This window comes from Salmo salar, chromosome ssa25, assembly GCF_905237065.1.
Source record: "Salmo salar chromosome ssa25, Ssal_v3.1, whole genome shotgun sequence".
NCBI lineage: Eukaryota > Metazoa > Chordata > Actinopteri > Salmoniformes > Salmonidae > Salmo > Salmo salar.
Window position 1 is genome coordinate 2,203,712 of NC_059466.1, and position 16,163 is coordinate 2,219,874.

Sequence of the window (16,163 nt, forward strand, 5' to 3'; positions counted from 1 at the left end):
TAAGAATGCTGTTCATTGACTACAGCCAAGCTTGTAGCATCATACCCAAGAAGTCTCGAGGCTGTAATCGCTGCCAAAGGTGCTTCAACATAGTACTGAGTAAAGGGTCTGAATACTTACGTAAATGTGGTATTTCCGTTTACATTTTTTTATAAATTAACAAAAATATAATAACACCTGTTTTTGCTTTGTCATTATGGCGTTATTGTGTGTAGATTGATGAGGGGAAAAAACTATTGAATCCATTTTAGAAGTACTTTCACGTCTTGCTCCTGCTCCCCCACTCTGGCACTCGAGGTCGCCCGGCTGCTCATCATTACACCATTTTTATGCGCACCAGTGCTTCATTGGACTCACCTGGACTCCATCATGTCATTGATTGCCTCCCCTATATCTGTCACTTCCTCAGTTTCATTCCCATGTCTGCATAGATGTTGTTTTGTTTCTCTTGTCCAGACACTGTTCTTGTTTAGTTTCATGTTGTCACGTCCTGACCAGTAATAGGGGTTATTTGTTATTGTAGTTTGGTCAGGACTTTGCAGGGGGTATTTGTTTTATGTGGTTCGGGCTGGTTGGGTTAGTTGTAGGGTGTTTGATTTAGTATTCCGGGTTTTGGGCACTGTTCTATGTTTATGTATTTCTATGTTTAGTTAATTGGGGGTTGAACCCTCAATAGGAGGTAGATGTTTTCTTGTTGCCTCTGATTGAGGGTTCTATGAATAGGTATGTGTTTGTTTTAGTATTTGTGGGAGATATGTGCCGTGTATAGCTCTGTGCCTTACTGGCCTGTTATTTGTCGTTGTGTTTTTTTTGTGTACGTATTTATTTTGGTTCACCTTCTTTGTCCATTTAAATAAAAAGAAGATGAGTGCACATTTCCCCGCTGCGTCTTGGTCCACTTTAACCTACGACAACCGTGACACATGTCTATTTTTAAATCCTCACCCTTTACTTGCTTCCCGTCTCTCAGTGTCTGTAGTTACGGAACCGTTACAGATGCTCAGACTGATCCAATTTAGATAGCTTGCATTCAGATTTCTGACAATATTTATGATTTCAAAATTATAACCAGTTTAAATGTGCATAAATGAACATGGGTTTGAAGTATATACATAGGAATTCAGTGGTAGATATTGAAAATGATCCTACTCCTTGGCCAATTAAGCTATCAGACCAACTTTAAAACATTAGAGAATATGGCAGTTCGTCCGACCGGCCTCACAACCGCAGACCATGTGTAACCATGCCAGCCCAGGACCTTCACATCCGGGTTCTTCACATGTGGGATCGTCTTAGAAACTAGCCACCTGGACAGCTGATGAAACTGTGGATTTGCAAAACTGAAGAATTTCTGCACAAACTGTCAGAAACCGTCTCAGCTCATCTGCATACTCGTTATCCTCACCATGGTCTTGCCCTGACTGCAATTCAGCCTTTGTGGGGTTATGGCATTGTTATGCATAAGCTACGGACAATGAACACAATTGCATTTTATCGATGGCAATTTGAATGCACAGCAATACCTTCACGAGATCCTGAGGGCCAATGTCATGCCATTCGTGCCATTTATTAACACAATTCCTGGAAGCTGAAAATGTCCCAGTTCTTCCATGGCCTACATACACCCAGACATGTCACCCATTGAGCATGTTTGGGATGCTCTGGATCGACTTGTACGACAGTGTGTTCCAGTTCCCGCCAATATTGAGCAACTTTGCACAGTCATCGAAGAGGAGTGGGACAACATTCCACAGGCCACAATCAACAGCCTGTTCAACTCTATGTGAAGGAGATGTGTTGTGCTGCATTAGGCAAATGGTGGTCACACCAGATAGTGACTGGTTTTCTGATCCACGCCCCTACCGTTCACCACTGTTCAAGCTAGAGACCCCAAACCAACTTTCACGTGTTATTCTATTCTTCATTGAAATGTACTTTTCTCATTTAAATTATCTTTCTCTAAAACATTTGTATATTGTCCCATACAATAATCTGTACTGTTAATTTTTTCTATAATTCTTTTTATATATTTTTTTATATATATTTGCCATTCCCACTGCAATCCTGCCTCGAACCCGACCCCGACTTTGAATACAACTGCCTGTGTAGACACTTGGACAGATGATTGAATGCCCAACAAAGATCATGGTGTCACGCCCTGACCTGAGAGAGACGGTGTGTTTCTCTATGTGGTTAGGTCAGGATGTGGGGTGGGCATTCTGTGGTGTCTATTTCTTTGTGTTGAGCCGAGTATGGTTCCTAATCAGAGGCAGCTGTCTATCGTTGTCTCTGATTAGGAATCATACTTAGGCAGCCTTTCCTCACCTGTAGTTGTGGGATCTTATTTTTGTACTGCTTGTTAAGCCTGCAAGACGTGACGGTCGTTAGCATTGGTTCTTATTTTGTTTGTAGTGTTCTGATTTACAATAAATACAGCGATGAACACTTACCACGCTGCGCTTTGGTCTACTCCATTTGACGATCGTGACACATGGCCCATTTTATAATTACATTCAAGGACATACTGTATTACAATTTTGCCGATAAAATTAGCTCTGATAGCTGTGCACAACTTTTTATAGCTATCATTCGGAATGACTCTCCTAATACTAAACTTAGGTTTCTGAATGCCAGCAAATGTGAGTAGCGCACTCAAATGTCCTAGTGAAATCAACACCACATGCTAACCACAACACAGCCTCACGTCTAAATTAGTTCTGATACGACCGTGTTACATACAAAATGTAACTTTATTAACCTTCATGCCTCCATTCATATTAATATACATGTATATGTTTGAACTCGGTTTCATTTCACAGCTCCATCCATATGAAGAATATTGACAGAATATTTAGACAACTTTTGAAGAACAGAAAAGAAAGAACAGAAGAAAGAAAAATAATGAGAAAAACACTTGTTATTTCTACCTTTGAAAAACATTGGGATTCCGAATCTGTTCGTAGAATTCCTTGAGCTAGGGTCTCCCGTTGAAACATTGTGGGGCAATATCACAATTTTACTGTAAGAATGAAAAGCTCGAAATAAATTTACAATACAGGCACTGTACATAAATACAGGAACAACAATTACTGTACCTAATAACAGTAAGCTTGAAACAAAGGCATTCGCATCACTAAATAATTACTCAAAAGCAGAGATAAAAGAAACACATAATTTAAACAGAAATTAAATTAATATTCAACGGATACAGATATAAGTGTAATCAAAATTATTTCACAGGGTGCTCCCCAAGGGTTGGTATTCCGGCTTTTACACATTCAATAGAGCTTTCCCTGTGAACCACAATACATTCAACACTGTGTAAAATCAGTTATTTTAAATGGCTCTTCTCTGCTTTTGCATGCTGCAATATGATTATGAAAAAATTAAAGTAGTTGCACAAATAACCAGTATCGGAGAGGTCAAAACACACATGATACGATGACGATAAAATAATTAAATTCTTTAAGCGAAGTTTTCAGCAAAATACATCCATGCAAATCATATTCAGCTTCCAAAGGAGATTCATACAGCATGTAAAAGGCTGGTATGAGGATACTGTATTGAAACAATGTGGTAAGGCTCAGTGCATTGAATATAAACTGAAAAATGGGAGGTGGCCTGTTTGCATAATGGTTTCAGAGTTGATGTGCTTTTATTTTTTACGAATACTTCTCTGGCTGAGTATCAATTCAAAGGTCTATTATTTGAATTAATATGATACATGTTAGTTGTGAAATAGTTTAAGTGGATGCTTTTCAGAGATTTGCTGTGATAGGAGGCACTATTCATTATTGCATAAGTTTGACCCTGCTTACAAAAGGATGCTTGTAAAAAGTTTTCATAATGCTAAAGGGGAGTGGTAATGCATGCATACAATAAGCCTCTGTGTACACATGCAAAATATTAGTTAACTTTCAAGTGAAGTTAAATAAAATAAAATAACGATGCTATTGTGAATAAAACCCTGAATAAAATAGTTTGATATAATGTTGATATGAATCTGCACTTCTACTTGTAAGATTGTTCAATTGAACATGGCTGGGTGGAGATTAACGTATTTGGGTTTGATCTATACAGCAATTATCTGATAAAATGGTTGACAATATTTATATGGAAACCTTCTTTTGTTTTGAGAAAGAAGACAATCACAAACCAAAATGCTAAATGGCAAATTTCTGACGTCACATTTGATCATTTATATGAGTATTTTAGATAACAAAATTGTTTATCATCAATAGCTCCATTGTACTGTATATCAAATCAGATAAATGAGTGTCTCTGAAAAAGACTTTACATGTATAAATTTGTTTCCTATTGTCTAATAATTAAAAGCCCTATTTTTTTATGTATATACAGACTGTAGAACTGAGTTATACTTTTTATTTATTTCCACTATCACATATTTTACAACATTTCAAAATATATATATTTTTTTACAGAAAACTGTTATATGCAAGATGAAGTGCCCCTCATTTCAGAAAAGTACAGTATATGAATAATAAAATATGGTGATAATTATTCATATGTATCAATGGATTTAACATTTAAAATGAATTCATTTAAAAACTATGCTTCATAACAAACAAGGTGCTGATGATATGCTTGAGCCAAAAAAGGCAATACAATTGGAAATATTCACATGTACACAAACAACATATACTGTAGCAACATAATATGACATATATTATAATACTTCATCATACCAAAAGGGAAAGAGACGAATTGGGCAAGTTTCTGCAAAATACATTTTTGTTTCAGGTAAGGATGTGGTTTTGAATTCTAGTACAGGACCACTACGCTGGTGTGTCTGTGTGTGTTATTAAAGTCACTGGCCTTCTGAAATGTGCTCCTGAAACTGTAAGAGGGGATCCAGCGAAAACCACTGTGTATAAAATGCATGTTGTAAAAATACTTTGAACAAATACAGTTATCATACATGTGGGATTCTGTTATGAACGGCTTTGATAGTGATAAACACCATGAGATCTGTGTCACATAATTGCAAAAAGTGAAATCTGATCACTTCGCTGATAGGAAAAGCTGACAATATTGCTTTCATGTATCTCAGAAAGATTTATGTAGTGTTATTTGTATGTCCATAGGCATTTATTTCCAACCGGCTGGATAAATTGGTAATTTGAAGTTGACATCAAACAACCTGCAAAACATAAGTGGTTGATGTCATAGCTAAGACTAAATGGAAGTTGAGCCATATTAAAAAATGTTGAATACCCCAGTAGGGCATATGCCTTTCAAAAGTATTGAGATCCCTTGGATTTCTTCACATTTTATTGCGTTACAAAGTAGGAATAAAATTGATTGAATTGTATTTCTTTTCTCATCAATCTACACAAAATACTCTGTAATGTCAAAGTGGAAGATACATATATTCATTTATTTTATTATTCAGAAGAAATAAAGGAAATATATTCGTTGCGTACATATTCAGCTCCCTGAGTCCATACATGTTAAAAAACACATTTGACAGCAATTACAGCTGTGAGTCTTCTTGGGTAAGTCTCTAAGAGCTTTGCACACCTGGATTGGGCAATATTTGCCAATTATTATGTTCAAAATGCTAGTCAGCAATTTTCAAGTCATGCCTTACTATTTCAAGCAGATTAAAGTCAAAACTGTAACTTGGCCACTTAGGAACAAACACTGTTTTCTTGGTAAGCAACTCCAGTGTAGATTTGGCCTTGTGGTGTAGGTTTTTGTCCTGCTGAAAGGTGAATTCCTCTTCCAGTGTCTGATGTAAAGCAGACTGAAGAAGGTTTTGCTCCAGGATTTTGACTGCATAGCCCTATCCCATTTATTTTTGTCCTGAAAAACTCCCCAGTATTTGCTGATGTCAAGCATCCATGATTCAGCCACCACCAAGCTTGAAAATCAGAGACAGTTACTCAGTGATGTGTTGTTTTGGATTTGCCCCAAAATAGGGCTTTGCATTTAGGCAAAAAAGTGTATTCATTTGCCATGTTTTTTTGAAGTATTATATTATTTTCTATATTTGTGTTATTCTTTTCACTCTATCATTTAGGTCATTATTTTGGAGTCACTACAATGTTGTTGATCATCTGCTAAATATGTGTATGTGACCAATACAATTTGATTTGATCCATCCTCAGTTCTCTCCCATCACAGCCATTAAACTACGTAGCTGTTTTAAAATCCCCAATGGTCTGATGGTTAGATACCTGAGTAGTTTCATTCCCGTCCTGCAGCTCAGTTCAGAAGAACGACTGTTTCTTTGAGGTGCCTAGGTGGTGTAATACATGATGCACAGCATAATTATTAACTAGACCATGCTTAAAGAGATAGTCCATGTCTGTTTTGTTATTATTACCCACCTACAAATGAGGCTTTCGAAATCTCCCTCGACTGTAGTTGAATATGTGCTTTAAATACAATACTTGTCTGAGGGACCTTACAGATGTTGTATGGGGGACAGAGGAAGAGTTAGTCCTTTAGAAATCATGTCAATCCCTATTATTTCACATAGAGTGAGTCCATGTACATGTGATTTGTTTAGCCAAACTCTACTCCTGAACTAATTTAGGCTTGCCTAAACAAAAGGGGCTGAATACTTATGCAATGACTATATTTTATTTTATTAATAAAAAAAAAATACATTACAGAGTTTTGTATGTATATGGTTGACAAAAAATTACAATTAAATCCATTTTAATTCCACTTCGTAACACAATAAATTTGAAGAAATCCAAGGGGTCTGAATACTTTTGTAAGGCAGCCTATAGCTGTAAATCTACGACTATATAAAAATCTCTATATTGCCGTAGATCTCTTTTTGATCCATGTACAGAGACTGATCAAAATGTGGTTTTACTGTGTTGAATAACCCTTTACTCTGAGATATGGTAGATGAGACTGTAGAAACCGTAATATGGATATCTGTCATTGAGGGACATGCAAGACAAATTGCAAGAAAAGGTAGACCTGAAGCTGGATCTGAAGACTTCACATCATGTTTGGTGTATGTGTGACTAAAAAAGACACTGCTCTCTCGCAAACCGTCAGACAAAGCTACAGGGCCAACTGTCTGTGTGCATGGTGTACTGCAGTATATAGAAAAGAGTAGGGGAGATTTTGTTCCAAGTTTGACAAACATGTAGGTCTGTTCATAAATACATTTTTAAAAACCTGTTCCTCCTCAACCACCCATCATTAATGTGACATTTTCCAAACTGTATAGAGTGAGCTTGCCTAGAACCTTGTGCTGTAGCTACAAACCCAGTAGAAATATAGAAATTTGTAGTATAGAGTACGAAGTGGCACTGATAGAAATATATCTGTAACAGAGTAATTTAGAGTCATTTTGGGTATCAGCAACCAGAACAAGGATACAAGAACAACATTTCCCTGTTCTGAATGTATTGCTTTCCAATTGAACTAGAGTAACCGAGTGACGGGTTAGCCCTCTGAACTGAAGCCAAAATGCTTTACCTATAGACTACCAACACACAAATGATCACAATGCCAATCCCTTTCACTGAAAATACCAGGGATATGAAACAAAATCCTTGAATATTATGGAATCATCATATGTGCGAATCTGTAAGGTGCTTCACAGTTGTTTTCACATACCGTGTGTTAATTCGATTTTTCATTGTACATTGGGGTGTGGATTTATGTTTCTTTGTGAAATGTATCAAAAGCAGGCATACACAGCAAGATACTATAAACAATAAAAGTCTCCATATTAAAACTATATTTACCCAATGAGATTGCACTTTACTGATTGCTAATCACTGCACAAAATGCACCAAAAAAGTTTTTTTTAAGAAAAAGTTTAGAAGAGGCTCAAGGTGATGAGCCTCAATGTGGTTGAGTCGATCTTGTGTGTTAACAAGATCCATTGAATGAAAAACAAAACAAATAGCAAAAACAACTCTGCATCTATATCACTGGTCCATTGAGATGCTCCGAATGCTTCAACACTGGTACTAGAATTTATTCTAAAATACTGATTCTAGAACACTCAAACCAGTTTGTATAGGTACAATCTATGTGTGGATGGCCCCCTCTGGTGCCGGGTTGTCCTGAAACACAGAGATGCAGGAAGCTGCTATACGGCGGGAACTGTGCAACAATACTTTCCATAGGCAAATTGGAATCTGTGTCTTTTTATTCCATTGTCCAATCCAAGGCCCTATACTTCAAAACACATGCATACAGCCCTTCCATCCATTCATCCAGCCATCCAATCCATAGCTCTTTCACATTATAGATGCTAGAAAAGCAGCCATTTTGAACAATATAACCAAAACAAAGACACCAAGAAGAAAATGGTTTCGATTCAAGTTTCCTTCCAAATGAACGAAGAACATCCCTCCAAAAAAACTCAGAAGTGAAACCATTTAAGAACAGTGCTAGGAAAAAAGACAGATTGTCGTAAAAACTCCAAACTCCAAAATGACAACAAAAGAGCCTTCTCCGGTTCCAACCCTCCTCAGTCAGTGAGGATCCAGAACCGACCCTGTTTTTTTTGTTGCTTTGTGGACAGACAGACAGACACCATTCTGTGCTTTTCGCTCCTCTCTTCCCACTGCCTCATGGACAGACAACAGTGTGTGTCCAGTCCAGCTGAACCACATTGAGGGAGAGACCCCGCTCCCCCCTGCGGCGATGTGTGTGTGTGTGTAAATGTGTGTTTCTGCTTCGTCTGATGACATCATCACACTGAAACTGTCTCACACCAGCATGTGTCTCCGTCGATGCAGAGCCAGGTGGTCCGAACGGGAGAAGCTGCGGTCACAGTCTGCACACTTGAAGGGCTTGATGCCTGTGTGTTTCCGGTAGTGGCGAGTCAGCTCGTCAGAGCGGGCGAACTTCCACGTGCAGCCATCCCAGGTGCATTTGTATGGCTTCTCACCTGGACAGGTCAACACAAACAGACACAAACAGAGACTGGGTGAAACAGTGACTTTCACAACATACAATTTGTGTGCATCTGCTATTGTATTGGCTAATAATTTCCCCATTTTATACTTAAACAGTCTTGTAATATACACTGCTCCAAAAAATAAAGGGAACACTAAAATAACACATCCTAGATCTGAATGAATGAAATAATCTTATTAAATACTTTTTTCTTTACATAGTTGAATGTGCTGACAACAAAATCACACAAAAATAATCAATGGGAATCCAATTTATCAACCTATGGAGGTCTGGATTTGGAGTCACACTCAAAATTAAAGTGGAAAACCACACTACAGGCTGATCCAACTTTGATGTAATGTCCTTAAAACAAGTCAAAATGAGGCTCAGTAGTGTGTGTGGCCTCCACGTGCCTGTATGACCTCCCTACAATGCCTGGGCATGCTCCTGATGAGGTGGCGGATGGTCTCCTGAGGGATCTCCTCCCAGACCTGGACTAAAGCATCCACCAACTCCTGGACAGTCTGTGGTGCAACGTGGCGTTGGTGGATGGAGCAAGACATGATGTCCCAGATGTGCTCAATTGGATTCAGGTCTGGGGAACGGGCGGGCCAGTCCATAGCATCAATGCCTTCCTCTTGCAGGAACTGCTGACACACTCCAGCCACATGAGGTTTAGCATTGTCTTGCATTAGGAGGAACCCAGGGCCAACCGCACCAGCATATGGTCTCACAAGGGGTCTGAGGATCTCATCTTGGTACCTAATGGCAGTCAGGCTACCTCTGGCGAGCACATGGAGGGCTGTGTGCCCCACCAAAGAAATGCCATCCCCCACCATGACTGACCCACCGCCAAACCGGTCATGCTGGAGGATGTTGCAGGCAGCAGAACGTTCTCTACGGCGTCTCCAGACTCTGTCACGTCTGTCACATGTGCTCAGTGTGAACCTGCTTTCATCTGTGAAGAGCACAGGGCGCCAGTGGCGAATTTGCCAATCTTGGTGTTCTCTGGCAAATGCCAAACGTCCTGCACGGTGTTGGGCTGTAAGCACAACCCCCACCTGTGGACGTCGGGCCCTCATACCACCCTCATGGAGTCTGTTTCTGACCGTTTGAGCAGACACATGCACATTTGTGGCCTGCTGGAGGTCATTTTGCAGGGCTCTGGCAGTGCTCCTCCTGCTCCTCCTTGCACAAAGGCGGGCATGCTGCTGGGTTGTTGCCCTCCTACGGCCTCCTCCACGTCTCCTGATGTACTGGCCTGTCTCCTGGTAGTGCCTCCATGCTCTGGACACTACGCTGACAGACACAGCAAACCTTTTTGCCACAGCTCGCATTGATGTGCCATCCTGGATGAGCTGCACTACCTGAGCCACTTGTGTGGGTTGTAAACTCCGTCTCATGCTACCACTAGAGTGAAAGCACCGCCAGCATTCAAAAGTGACCAAAACATCAGCCAGGAAGCATAGGAACTGAGAAGTGGTCTGTGGTCACCACCTGCAGAACCACACCTTTATTGGGGGAGTCTTGCTAATTGCCTATAATTTCCACCTGTTGTCTATTCCATTTGCACAACAGCATGTGACATTTATTGTCAATCAGTGTTGCTTCCTAAGTGGACAGTTTGATTTCATAGAAGTGTGATTGACTTGGAGTTACATTGTGTTGTTTAAGTGTTCCCTTTATTTTTTTGAGCAGTATACTTGGAAAGTGTAGACATCACAAGCATGAAAAAGTAAACAGTTTTGGAGACACTTGGCAGGTTTCCATTGACCCAGGTTTATTCAACAAAAGTAAAAAAAAAAAGAAAGAAGTAATGGAAACGGCAGCTATCGGAGAAATGTTCTAAAGATTGACAACAATTTTATCTATTGGACAGGGGTGGATTTTTCTTTTGTCTATCTGTCTTTATAGTGACAAATCAGGACGGAAATTGTGTTTTTCAAAAACATTATACATTCTGAATAATTTTTAAGGTGTATGTCATCACGTAAATAAACCTCCACTCCAAATGTAATTCTAAATGCAACTTCTTGCTAAAAATCTATATCTTTGCAGGATAAGGATTGTCCTGATTTTCAAGAATGCCTGAATTGCTTTGCTTTGCTTTTCTGGTTGGCTTGATGAACTTTTCACCATCCAATTATTTCAGATATACAGGAGTGCAAGTTTCACCATGGAAAGGACCATGGTGATACACTGACATGTGAAAATGTTTAGAATATGGCAAATATAAGTAAATACTTGCATTCTATCCATGCTGGCTTCTGGGGGCTACCTCCCTGGTACATGGTAGGAGCAAAGGCCTATAGGCTGTCGCACAATTTTTCTAAACTGTTAATGGAAAAACTTCAACCACTTAATCTTCTAGTGATTTTTTTAGGTGTGACCTTACTTCCAGCTGTTTTTATCAACACAAGACAGTTCAATGTAAATCAGTGATGTGTATAAACCCTGGATGACTAATAGGGGGAGCTGTAATGAAGCCACAGCGCAGCCATCTTGTTACTTCTCCTCCATTGTAAAAACAGATTTTGGAAGCTATAGAAATGCATTTATGAATGTCTAGATTTGGTTTTGACACATTTATTCTATTACAGACACCTTAATGCATACTTTTAAATGATATTATGTTAGCTAAACATACAAATAGTAAATGAAAACATTTTCCTTAAAGTATATATTTTTTGTACTAATGTTATTTTTCCCACTACAAGCCAAAAAATGCTTAAATACATATAATGCTGTCCTTGAAACATTTCATTCAAATACTGTAGAATTCCATTCATTCCTATGGATTACTTCTCTTACTGGGGAGTGGCAATATGGCCGACCAGTGGCTTCAAAGCCCCTCAATGGCCTATACATTGCATCAGCAATCCAAGGTTTGTATACATCATTGATGGAAACTCACCGTAGAAGGCAATTGTGACATCTATTATCTATGTAATCTTCCTAAATGTACTGAAAAAAATCACTGGACAACTTTCCAACTCAGAGGAAGTTTCCGCACCTATTTAGAGTAATTCAGAAATTCTCGTTTAGGTTCCACTTCGAAGACTGACACAGGCTGCTAATACATATTCAGGAATTGGGGGTGGGAATGTTGTGGTGATTTCCACATGCGGCAGAGAAACAACAACACATAGGGAATTGACAGACAGCTGTCAGTGTAACTAGCTAGCATGCTAACTTTAGCTAGCTAATGAAAGTTATGTAAGCACCCTTTCAGTTAAGATAGTCATACTGTAAGTCAGGTGAAAATAATTATTTCAGAAAAAGACTACCAGCCTACCTGTCAAGAAATGAGTCTCAGCTAAACCGTTTCTATACAAGTTGTTGACATGTTGACATTTGTCTGATTCTTGCTGTTTGATTATTCTATTTGATTCCAGACGTCATTCAATTTTGGACATGCACACGGACATAATCAAATAGCTATATTCTTTGTATCAATACATTATCTAAATTGTGGCAGTGAATCTGCCGTAGAAAAAGAAAGAATATAAGCTCCGGTAATGTGGATAGCCTAACTTTTGAATGTTTGGAGCATGTATTGAAACGATGGCCGAGTTTGTTTTGCATTGCACGGTGCCCCGTGTATGTGGAGATTTTCTTTAGGATCAATGGAATGGTTCTAAAATGCAATCATATCATGAAATTTCAACATGTATAAAATATGTATATGCACACTAGCTCCAAAATAAGTAAAACTTTACAAATGATCTAATGGATTATTATAATATGATTTTAGGTTTAAAATCTGATTTTAAGAAGATAAAATTAACTCTCACCTTAGCCTAACCCTAAACTTAAATTAAGACCAAAAAGCTAATTTTTGGTTTCATTAATTTGTACAATATGCCCGATTTTGAGTTTGTGGCTGTTTTATCTAGTGGAAGGCTAAAGAGAAAAGCTGTTTGGCTCTCAGATGACTCGGGAATAGGAAAAACTTTGCAGCAGGTGTTTCTGATTCATTAATAAGCATTTCCATACTGGTGGGTGATAACACTTAAATAAAACCCAGCCCTGAAACAAAACATAGGTTGAACATCATTTGCAAGTCATCTTGTACAAAAAGACATGTAAGACTAATAGCAACATCTGAAGTCACACGATTGGATTTGGCACTTCAAGTCCAAGTATATCACACTTTGATTAAAATTATGACTTATTGACTTACACCGTTGTGCAACATAATGGATAAGCTCTGGCCATCGTATTTCAGGTCTACTGGTGTGGGAATAAAATGGAAACATAGCTGTGAATAATTGAACTGTTTCGCCCCACAGTTAAGCTAAAAACACACCAAGTATACAGTTCCTTGCAAAAGTATTTATCCCCCTTGGCGTTTTTCCTATTTTGTTGCATTACAACCTGTAATTTAAATAGATTTTTATTTGGATTTCATGTAATGGACATACACAAAATAGTCCAAATTGGTGAAATTAAATTTAAAAAATAACTTGTCTAAAAAAATAAACAAACACGTTTGGTGTTCACCAAAAGGCATGTGGGAGACTCCCCAAACATATGGAAGAAGGTACTCTGGTCAGATGAGACTAAAATTGACCTTTTTGGCCATCAAGAAAAATTATGTGTCTGGCTGGCGCAAACCCAACACCTCTCATCACCCCGAGAACAACATCCCCACAGTGAAGTATGGTGGTGGCAGCATCATGCTCTGGGCCTGTTTTTCATCGGCAGGGACTGGGAAACTGGTCAGAATTGAAGGGTTGATGGATGGCGCTAAATACAGGGAAATTCTTGAGTGAAACATCTTTTCAGTCTTCCAGAGATTTGAGACTGGGACTGAGGTTCACCTTCCAGCAGGACAATGACCTTAAGCATACTGCTAAAGCAACACTCGAGTGGTTTAAGGGGAAACATGTAAATGTCTTGGAATGGCCTAGTCAAAGCCCAGACCTTAATCCAATTGGGAATCTGTGGTATGACTTAAAGATTGCTGTACACCAGCAGAACCCATCCAACTTGAAAAAGGTGGAGCAGTTTTGCCTTGAAGAATGGGAAAAAGTCCCAGTGGCTAGATGTGCCAAGCTTATAGAGACATACCCCCAAGAGACTTGCAGCTGTAATTGCTGCAAAAGGTGGCTCTACAAAGTATTTACTTTGGGGGGGTTGGATAGTTATGCACGCTCAAGTTTTCTGTTTTTTTGGTCTTATTTCTTGTTTGTTTCACAATAAAAATGATTTTGCATCTTCAAAGTGGTAAGCATGTTGTGTAAATCAAATGCTACAAACCCCCCCAAAATCTATTTCAATTCCAAGTTGTAAGACAACAAAATAGGAAAAATGTCAATGGGGTGAATACTTTCGCAAGCCACTGTATATTGACGGCCCTCTGACTATGTCAGCAGTCAATCTTTTTCTTCTTTTTTCTCTCCAAATTACATAGACAATCAACCATCAACCTTGTTCAAATACTCCAGACCAGAAGGTGGTAGTAGAGTTGCTATCCTAAGCTTTGATTCCATTGGCATGTAGTAGAAAGACAATGTTTAGCTAGCTGGGCTAATGTTGCTAGCCAGATGATTCTACATGTTGAAATGGTGAGAGAAACCTCAGATCGTTGGGCACACAGAAGATGGTAACTTTTGTTGTGCCAGGCATGGGAGCGGCCACCTAATGTGCTGGCCGACACTGGATTGTTGTCTGACCTGTTAGTGAAGATATTTAGCTAGCTAGTTAAAGTGGTTTACAGTTAGTTAGCAATCATCTCTACTCTTTTCTGCTAGATAAATCAATTCAAATTTGATTTGTTGCGTTCACAGGATACAACAGCTGTAAAATAGTTCAGCAAAATGCTTACTTACTCAACAATGCAGTGTTCAAATAGCAAAGGTAAGAAAATAGATGATCCAGATTTTTTTTACAACAATCTAAAAAATAAAAACATGAAGTAAAACATACAAGAATGTACTTCATATACAAGATCAGTATCCGTATGTGCATGTAGACAGGGGTAAAAGTGATTGGGCAGCAGGATGAATACACTAATAATAAATAAAGCTGTGAGCAGCAATGAATGGGGTACAGTGGATGACAGGAAGGATACGAGGAACAATCTTATTTAATGTGCAATCAGTGAAAACATTACCATGTTCATCTCTCAATACCACAAGGAGGATGCAAGTGGAGTTTAGTCTAGTGCTGTACGTTGGTTATCTTTGAATGCAGCAGGTATTTAAAACTTTTTAAGGCTAGGGGGCAGTATTTTGATGTCTGGATGGAAAGCATGCCCAAAGCACACTGCCTGCTACTCAGGCCCAGAAGCTAGGATATGCATATTATTAGTAGATTTGGATTTAAAACACTCTGAAGTTTCTAAAAGTGTTTGAATAATGTCTGTGAGTATAACAGAACTGATTTGTCAGGCAAAAACCCAAGCACAATCCATCCAGGTATTTTTTTGTTTGAGGTCAATCTGTTTTCCATCAGGTTTCTATGGGAAGCCCTTTTTAATAGGAATATGGTTGCAGTTCCTATGGCTTCCACTAGATGTCAAGAGTCTTTAGAAATTGGTTGATGTTTTTCTTTTGAGAAATGACGAAGTAGTCCTGTTCTTTCCATGTGTCACTCAGAGGGTCTCAAGTCTTCTGGTGCGTGTGACCTGGAACGCGCTTCACTTTGTTTTCGTCCGGTATTGAACACAGTATATCCCGTTTTAACCTGTTGGGGGTAGGGGGCAGTATTTACACGGCCGGATAAAAAACATACCCGATTTAATCTGGTTATTACTACTGCCCAGAAACTAGAATATGCATATAAGTATTGTCTTTGGATAGAAAACACCCTAAAGTTTCTAAAACTGTTTGAATGGTGTCTGTGAGTATAACAGAACTCATATGGCAGGCAAAAACCTGAGAAGATTCTGTACAGGAAGCGCCCTCTCTGACCATTCCTTGAGCTTCTTGACTCTGTTTATTGAAGACTGAGGATCTTTGCTGTAACGTGACACTTCCTACGGCTCCCATAGGCTCTCAGTAGGTGGGAAAAAGCTGAATGATGTAATTCCAGCCACTGGCTGAAAAACATTAGCGCTTTTGGCAAGTGCTCTATCAGAGGACAATGGGCTGAGGCGCATGCACGAGTCAAACCCATGTTTTATTTTCTTTCGTCTTTGAACCTAAACACGCTTTCCCGGTCGGAATATTATCGCTTTTTTACGAGAAAAATGGCATAAAAATTGATTTGAACCTGTTAGGGCTAGGGGGCAGTATTGACACGGCCAGATAAAA

At 38.9% G+C, this 16,163-nt stretch overlaps 1 protein-coding gene across 2 annotated transcripts in view; it reads right to left on the reverse strand.

Moving 5' to 3' along the window:
• Positions 1-2,731: 2,731 nt before the first annotated feature.
• The window catches only part of LOC106586046 (Krueppel-like factor 12), a 166,381-nt gene continuing 152,949 nt past the window's right edge, over positions 2,732-16,163 (reverse strand). For both annotated transcript variants that reach the window (XM_045707797.1, XM_014172862.2), the window contains one exon: positions 2,732-8,896. In XM_045707797.1, coding sequence (XP_045563753.1) covers positions 8,715-8,896 — 182 coding nt within the window. In that variant the 3' untranslated portion in view covers positions 2,732-8,714. The remainder of the gene's footprint in view (positions 8,897-16,163) is intronic.